At 42.3% G+C, this 9234-nt stretch overlaps 1 protein-coding gene across 4 annotated transcripts in view; it reads right to left on the minus strand.

Moving 5' to 3' along the window:
- MAML1 (mastermind like transcriptional coactivator 1) overlaps positions 1 to 9234 on the minus strand; it is a 58467-nt gene extending 49233 nt beyond the window's left edge. For 2 of the 4 annotated variants that reach the window (XM_047777878.1, XM_047777877.1), the window contains exon 1: positions 8637 to 9231. In XM_047777878.1, the coding sequence (XP_047633834.1) occupies positions 8637 to 8951 (315 nt within the window). In that variant the 5' untranslated portion in view covers positions 8952 to 9231. Of the gene's footprint in view, positions 1 to 8636 lie in introns of all 4 variants that reach the window. The other 2 variants (XR_007134492.1, XM_047777879.1) reach the window with 2 other exon arrangements.

Consider the following 9234-nt stretch of genomic DNA (forward strand, 5'->3'; position numbering starts at 1 on the left):
GAGCTGTGGTGTAGGTTGCAGACGCGGCTCGGATTCCGCGTTGCTGTGGCTCTGGTGTAGGCTGGTGGTTACAGCTCCAATTCAACACCTAGCCTGGGAACCTCCATATGCCGTGGGATCGGCCCAAGAAATAGCAACAACAACAACAACAACAAAAGACAAAAGACAAAAAAAAAAGAACACCATAGAGTGGACAACAGGAGTGATGATATTTTTCAAAGATATCATTCTTCCATCCTCACCTGACCAAACAATGTATAGTTCTTAAAAAGAATGCTTAAAGAAAAAAAAAAAAAAAGAATGCTTAATATGAGTAAGATATATGCCGTGTTTGATGCAGGCAACAAAACTCGTGACAAGAATTCAGAAGTGAGATGGCAGTTACGGTAATGTATATTATTATGTGGACTTGAAAAATGAAGTCAAACTTTTTCTGACCTAAAGCTGATTAATTTGACAATGAAGACTGATTTTGCCAATTCGGTTACCTGGCAGAAATTTTTTTTTTTTTGTCTTTTTGCTATTTCTTGGGCTGCTCCCGCGGCATATGGAGGTTCCCAGGCTAGGGGTCGAATCGGAGCTGTAGCCACTGGCCTACGCCAGAGCCACAGCAACGCAGGATCCGAGCCGCGTCTGCAACCTACACCACAGCTCACGGCAACGCCGGATCGTTAACCCACTGAGCAAGGGCAGGGACCGAACCCGCAACCTCATGGTTCCTAGTGGGATTCATTAACCACTGCGCCACGACGGGAACTTTTTTTTTTTTTTTTGCAGAAATTTTTTATATACTAAACAAGCTATAGTTACAGCTCAAGGTTTTGATGAAAACATATGTAAAACAGATAAAAGTATTTTCCCAAAAACACTACTGGCAAAGGTACACTAAAATGAAGAGTATTTTGATTTTCCCAACCAAATTTGAGTATATAAGGTTAAATGATGTCCTTCTAAGTGAAAGAATAACAAGTATAATCAACAATCAATTGATAAGATCAGGTATATAAAGCCCTTTTGTTACATTTCTCAGTAACTGAGAAAGTGAGTGACTGATGACTAGGTTATCCTTTCATAAGTCAGATGGTTTCTAATTCTCTGCTTTCATTAAAATTGAAAGTATACCTAACCAAGCTGTCAGCTCATAGTAACTTAATTTTTGATGATACATAGCACTGTGATTTTTGGCACATAACTCTAATTTCAAAAAATTAAAAACTTTTTTTTTTTGGCTGCACCTGTAACACATGAAAGTTCCTGGGCGTGGGACTGAACCCCCACTGCAATAACTAGAGGCACTGCAGCGACAACAACAGATCCTTTACCAGGTGAGTCACAAGGGAACTCCTGAAAAATAATGTTATAATTAAATTTCCTCCTTTAGTGAACAAGGATTTCCAGAACTTATATTTATAAAAATGAGAAAACAGGAATAGGGAAGCATTTCTAATAAACTTGTATTTTTTTGTTTAGCAATTATTTATATATAAAAAAAATCTGTCCTTTTTTTGGGGGGCTGCACCCAAGGCACATGGAAGATCCTAGGCTAGGGGTCAAATCAGAGTTGTAGCTATGAGCCTACACCACAGTCACAACACCAGATGGGAGGTGAGTCTGCAAACTACACCACAGCTCACGGCAATGCCAGATCCTAAACCCACTGTGCGAGGCCAGGGATCAAACCCCAATCCTCATGGATAGTAGTTGGGTTCGTTACCACAGAGCCATGACAGGAACTCGGTATTTATAAAAATTTATAATGTATTTTTTGTTTGTTCTATTTGCTATAACTCAACTTTTTTTTTTTTTTAATGGCTGCACCTGAGGGATATTTAAGTTCCTGGGCCAGGGATAGAATCTGAGCTCGCAGCTGTGGCAACGCTGGATCCTTTAACCCACTGTGCCACACCTCTGACGCAACCGGAACTGCAGGAGTCAGACTCTTAACCCACTGCACCACAGTGGGAATGCCTAACTCAACTTAATGAGATAAATATATATAACACACAGAACCTTATAAATGCTACATACATTCTTCTTTATAAAACACCTTTGTTTGTTTGTTTTTTGAGCTGCACCCAAGGCATATGGATGTTCCCAGGCAAGTGGTTGAATTGGAGCTGCAGCTGCCGGCCTACACCACAGCCATAGCAAAACAGGATCCTTAACACACTGAGCAAGGCCAGGGACCGAACCTGCACCCTCACGGATACTAGCTGGGTTTGTTACAGCTAAGCCACAAAGGGAACCCCCTAAAACAACTTTAAAAATGCAAAAATAAGCATAGAGCTTTATGATCAAAGTAAATTGAAAAGTTTTTAATACCGTTTTCTGTTGCAGAGAAATATGCTAGAGTGATCAAATACCTTTAAGGATTCATTATGTCAGAATAAAACTATGTGGGACAAGTGTAGAAGAAATGCAAGTTCCAAAAGAAAAAGGAATGACTTAAAATTTTTGCTAAAAGAAAAGCATTCTTTAAATGGTTGATGAAAGCGTATCACTAAGGTATTCAGATTCCTCTAGCTACATTTTATTTTGCTTATTATTCTGGCCATGCCTGTGGCATTACAGAAGTTCTCGAGCCAGGGATCAAACTCATGCCGCAGCAGAGACCGGAGCCATGGCAGTGACAATGTCGAATCCTTAAACCTGCTGCACCATAAGGGAACTCCTCCACTGGCTATGTTTTTAAAAGTGACATAACCATTTTATTTTTAAATGTCAATATTTATAATTCTCTGGAAGTTATATCCTACGCAACTATAAACAGCATTTTTTTGGTCCTTTCTCTTTTCTCTTTTTAAAATAGTTGATTCATATTAAACATATTTAGCACTTATTAGGCTCTGTGTTGCACTAATTTCTTATTTCATATATTTCACTCAACAAATTGTTATGGTAATTTAGTATAAAATTGATCAACACAATAAATGTATTACAATTTCTAGTAAGATTAAAAACAGGATGAAAATTTGAGATGTCAACAAAAATGTGTGAGGGGGTTCACAATGTTTCAAAATTATTTAATCCAATCACCCAGTATCAAATATAAAGTTTTTTGTGATACTACTCCTACCTTTCCAGTTTTATCTTCCTGCCTCTGGCACATTAAGCCCCAAATTAAAAGAATTACTCACTGTAATAATTTCGTGCTTTTGTTTAGTTTCCCAAAGGGACCAAAGCCCCATTTGATGCCCCGTGAAAGAGCTCAAGTCCGCATGCATACTAAATGTTTGGAAATATCCTAAATGAAGAAAACCGTTTAAATTTTTTTGTCCCAGTGTCACTCTATAACTCTTTTAATAGCCCACGAAATTAGTGTTTCATGGAAGACTTTTTTTTTTTTTTTTTGTCTTTTTAGGGCCGCACCTGTGGCATATGGAGGTCCCCAGGCTTGGGGTTGAATCCGAGCTATAGCCACTTGCCTACTCCACAGCCAAAGCAATGACAGATCTGAGCCAAGTCTGCGACCTACCCCTCAGCTCACAGCAATGCCAGATCCTTAACCCACCGGACAAGGCCAGGGATCAAACCTGTGTCCTCATGGATACTAGTCAGATTCGTTTTTGCTGAGCCACGATGGGAAGTCCCATGGAACACTTTTTGGGAAAACATCTGGCGAAATATGAAGGCTCATTTAAAATGTAAAGTCTTGGAGTTCTCTTGGGGTGCAGCAGTTTAAGGATCCAGCATTGTCACTGCAGTGGCTTGGGTTGTACTGTGGTGTGGGTTTGATCCCTGGCCCAGGAACTTCCACATGCCATGTGTGTGGCCAAAAAAATGTCAAGTCTTTAAGGCTTTTCAAACTTCACCCAAGGGACATCCCTTTCCCAATGTTCCGACAAGCTTTGCACCCCTCAATAGGGCTTTGCAGTGACCTATTTACCATCTACTCCCCAACAGGCTGCACCTATTGGCACCACCACAATTCCTGGCTCCCAGCAGCTCAAAGTTGGTTGAACAAATGACCAATTTAAAGATGGAAGGCAATGAGTGGATAATTCCTAAGCTTCTACTTTGGATCACTGGACTAGGGAAAATACTCTGAAGGAATATAAGATTGGCAGGAAAAAGGGAGAGTTGCTTTTGGACATATGGGAAATCAAAGTGTAAATGTCCAGTAGACAGCTGGAAGAGATATCTGGAGAATATGGAGATCTGGAGAATCTCACTGTTACAGGCAATAGATGAAGCCATGAAAGAATCAATGACATTAATCCAGGAAATGAAAATCGAGTGAAAAAAGTAGAGCATGTAATTGGCTGAGGAACATTAACATTTTAAAAATGTGCAAAGAGGGAGTTCCCGTCATGGCACAGTGGAAACTAATCCAACTAGGAACCATGAGGTTGCAGGTTCGATCCCTGGCCTCGCTCAGTGGGTTAAGGATCTGGTGCTGCCGTGAGCTGTGGTGTAGTCTGCAGGCAAGGCTCAGATCTGGCGTTGCTGTGGCTGTGGTGTAGGCCGGCAGCTGCAGCTCCGATTAGACCCCAAGCCTGGGAACCTCCATATGCCTTGGGTGCAGCCTTAAAAGGACAAAAGACAAAAAAAAAAGTGTGCAAAGAAATTTTCTCAGGCCAGAAAACTTGGAATTCCCCTCAACTTCTCCCACTTGCCCCCATCCAATCCATCTAGCCCATCACAAAGCTCTGTCATCTCTGCCTTCAGAAGCTCTCCAGAATCCATCTCCTCCTATCTGTACTATTTATTACTACCAGCTCCAGTCTAGACCATTGAAAAGCTTTGACTGCATCCACTCTTGCCCAAACATCCTCTATCTAACACCAGAATGGTCCTTTAAAAATGTCAGATCATGTAATATTTTTGCTTAAAATCAAGCTATCGCTTCCCACTGCACTATCTTGATCCTTACTTACCCACCTCTCACATCAGTTGTCTATCTGCTGCTCTGACCACACTGACCTCTTTTCTGTTCTTCATGCAAGCTCAGAAGGTGCCTGCCTCAGAGACCTTGTGCTGGTGGTTCTTTCTAACTAGAATGTTCTTTTCTGAAACTTTCAGCTGCAGCTGATCAATAACCTCCTGTGATTCAGGCAAATTAAGACGTATCATCTCTAAAGCTGCTACTATAAATCCCTTAGTATCACATAACTCCTTAAATTTTTTCTTAGCATTTATTATAACTTAAAATTGATTTTTAAAATTATTGATCCCTCTCCAGGAAAGCAGAGTTTTAATTTGTCTTGTTCATCACTGTATCCCTAATGACTAAAATATGCTCTGGCCCACAGTAGGCACTCAAATATTTGTTGTATGAATTAATAAGGGAAAGCAGGAAGGAGACCGAGAAGAGAGTCAGAAAGCTGGAAAGCAGATCAAAGAGAGTAAAAGCTAAGAGAAGCGTCTTTTTTTTTTTTTTTTTTTTTTGAGAAGAGTCTTAAGAAGGAGGAAGTCAAGAAGAATGACTAAGAAGCCACTGAATTTGGCAATTCCATCTTTGGTGTCCTTTAAGGGGACAGCTTTGGAAAAGTAGAAAGGTAGAAGGCAAATTACAATGGGCTAACGAGTAAATGGGAAGTGCAGTGGAATGGGCAAAGGGAAGGGAGATGATGGAATACTATTTTCAGGGTGAGAAAAGACAAAAGAAAGGAGAATATTTGCTCATGCTTTCAAGCTAAAGGGAAGGATCCAGTGGGAAAGGGGATACTGAAGACAAAAAAGAAAGAGGGTGCTAGGACAAGGTCTCAAATGTTCTAGGAAGAAATGAGATCCTAAAGCCACAGTGGTAGTCATCTTTTCTATAAAATTATTCCACAGTACAATGTCTTTAATGTTCAGAAATTTCTACTCCTTGAAAATAACCTGTTATTAATGTAATTCTTACATAAGTTCTTTCTACAAGATCATTATTAAAATTCTGCACATCTTTAACTTTTAGATGGTATACACGGGGGTGTCTGGGATAGAGTGCCTGCGTGCAGTGTCTTCACAAGCGGTTTAGAGAACAAAGTTTTAGGGAGAGGGATAGAGGGGAGAAGGAGAGTCTGTGTGAAAATGACAAAACTCTTAAGTTTTAAATTATGTACAGCTGAGAGAGAGAGAAAGAAATTCTGCATGCCTAACTAAGCAGGAAAGGCAACTTCAACTTCCATGAATGGTTGGCATGCAACTGCCAAATTTCTTAGTACAATATCATAACTACTTAAGGAATAAGCAGTAAAAGTTTGACAAAGATGGATAAAGGCATATGGCGTAAACCTTTATAGCATTTTACTAAAAGAAAATGTTCAAACTCTTGTAGAAGACGATTTTCATGACAGAATGAATGTTTGTATAAAGTTAGTAGATAATTCTTTATGTCAAAAAAGAAGTCAATACTAACTTATTAGAAAACTTTACTTTCTAACGAGCACATAGGATATGATGAAAACCAACTACTAGAGTAGAAAAAAAAGTCTGAAACACTGTTTCTGATCCACCTCTAACAGAATAAGTACATAGTGGTCAGGCCTTTGGTGTGGTGGAAGAGCCTAAGGGGGGAAAAATAACCAGAGGGTGAACTCTATTAGTAAATTTCATTTGTACAAATGGTTCATTGATGGTAACTTTGCTATGAAAGGCTGCCTAAGAGTACTGAAGAACATTTGGAAAAAAACAATAATATTCCTTATGTAAGGATTATTAATTAGATCAAATATAAATTCTGAGTTATCAAAAATAACAATGACTAAGAGGTAATTTCTCCTCTCCATCTCTCTGGGCAAAGCTGTGCTCCTTCCAAGCCAAAATCCTACCCAGGTAAGGACTCTCTCCCCCTCTGAACTGAAGGAGCCACCAAAACGGAAAATGCCACTGTGTTCTTAATGACACTGATCTTCCCTTCCTAAAAACCCACTCCAAGGCTAAAGAGCTCCCCTAGAATCACTTGGAGACTGAAGTGAAAAGGGTCCCTCTTCCTAGCAGGGAGAAGAAAGAGCACTTCCATTCTAAAGTTTAAACTCATGAAACCCATAGGTCAAGGTTTAATGTGATAAGACATCAACCTAACATGGCATACCTGATAACCCAAAGGAATGACTGACAGGCCAGACTCAAGTTCTAACACACTGAGAATTAATTTCTCTTCAAAGAGCATGCCAAATTTCTCTCCAGTAGTTTAGGACTAAAAATACCACTGAGGATCTAAACTCTCACCCTCTTTAAACAAACAGAATCACTACTAATATACTTTCTAGGGGGTGTTCAAAGCAGCTATTTGTGTGTAAAACTGAGATTTGTAGAGCTTTCATTATTTACTTACACTGCAATGATCACCCACAACTTACAAGTCTTTCCTTCAACTCCTCCCTGCATCCCAAGGTTTACAGTCTGGTTTACAAGACGTGATCTAAAGCAGTATGTGACTTGGTGCTTAAAATAAATAGCACAGACAATACATTTCCAAAATGTTTTGACAAGATTCTAACTGCTGTGGGGTAGGGTGGATGAGAACTGGCTTTAAAGAGAAGATGAGCTGGACCTCAAGAATGGCAGAATTCTGAAAAGGTGACGGGGGAGAGTGTGGCAGGCAGCCTTTCCAAGTTGATGAAATATTTTCATATGCACACTCATTTCTTTTGAATTGTAAGAATCCTAGAGGATAAGAAACCAAACACATCCTCAGTTTACAGACGAGAAAAATGAGGAGGAGAAAATCTGACTCTATTAGATTTGATAACAATACACAATGAAACATCCATCATCCCAGGCTAGTGTGGGAGAGAATAAGGAAAATAATTCAACCAGCGCATAGGACCTGTGAGGGACATAGCATTTAAAGGTTAAGAGACTAAACACCTAAAGACTAGTTAGGGAGGAGTACTGCAACAGGCCAGGTGAAAGGTAATAAAGGCATGAATTAAAAAATACACATTACAAATTAAATTGGTGACATTTGTTCTAAACTCCACATTACCCAGAAAACAACAACAACAAAACCTGTTTTATCAGTTTCAGGGAGGAAAACTTCTAACCAACAAATTTCCCGAATATCTACTGAGAACCCAAAGGGAACAATAATTTACCGACGAAACTTAACACCGTCAGAGATTTTAAACAGGCTTATAATTAAAACTGGAATTGTCCACAATATTGCTGGAATCACAAATACACAAACTTCAGAATTCCCTAAACAAAGAATACTTTTGTGCCACGCAATGAGCAGTACTATGCCTTCACTAAGATTTCCAGATTCTTGGATTTTCCATTCAGAACAGTTTGATCTGGTCAACTAAAGTTCGTCTTATTCTCATATTTAAGCCCTGACGCTGTAAAGAGCAAGGACCCAATGGACATTTACAGAGTAAATGAAGCCACTCTCAAAGGCAACTTTAATACCAGTCTGTTCCAAAGTAAACTATTCATAATTTCGGAATCAAGTCTGGAAGAAAAACCTTTCAGCGATGGTTCGCCAACCTTCCCGGCCGGAGCCTTAACGTAAGGTCCTTGGGGTCGTGTTTTCCCAAAGTAACGCCACAGTGCCATTTCCCGCAGATGACAACTGCTCAGTCCCTGCCATATTAGCCTCCCCCGAGCCAGACCCGACGAATTGAGGGCACTGGGGAAGTCTCAAAGGGCCCCAGGAGGCGTCGGGGCAGAGTCTCCCAGGAAGGGGAGGCTCCCCGAGCCCTACTCACCGCGACAGGGCGGCCGTGCTCCGGGCCGTCAGTGACGTCGAGGCGGGGGGCCGGGGCAGGCGCCGGGGCCGGGGCCGGGGCGGGCGGCTGCCGGTGCTTGCCGGCGCGTTTGGCCTTGGCCTGGATGCAGCGCTGGTGTAGGGCGAAGGTGTGCTGGCGTTCGAGCTCCAGACGTTCGGGCGACACGGCCTCGTAGCGGGCCTCGCAGGTGCTGTGGTGGCGCCGACACAGCTCGATGCGCCGGCGGAGGCGCTCCATGACCGCGCTGTGCCGCGGCAGCGCAAACTCCGCCATGGGGCAGGTGGGCAGCACCATGGGCCGCGGGCTGCACGGGCCGGGCCCAAGTCGGGCCTCTCGGGGCCGGCTGGCACTGTGGGCTCCGCTCCCCGCCCGTGGCCCGGCCGCCTTATGGCCACGCCATGACCCCGAGAGCTGTGCAGCGGGCTCGAGCGCGGCGGCGGGTCTTGCTCCGGCCCCGCTCGGCCCAACCGGGGCAGGCGTTCGCTGCCCACCTCAGGCCTCGGCCTGTCCCCGCCGCCCCGAACCCATTGTTTTCCGCGCCGCCGCCGCCGCCATCTTAAAATTGTTTTCAGGGCTC

Source organism: Phacochoerus africanus, chromosome 4 (assembly GCF_016906955.1).
Source record: "Phacochoerus africanus isolate WHEZ1 chromosome 4, ROS_Pafr_v1, whole genome shotgun sequence".
Classification (NCBI taxonomy): Eukaryota; Metazoa; Chordata; class Mammalia; order Artiodactyla; family Suidae; genus Phacochoerus; species Phacochoerus africanus.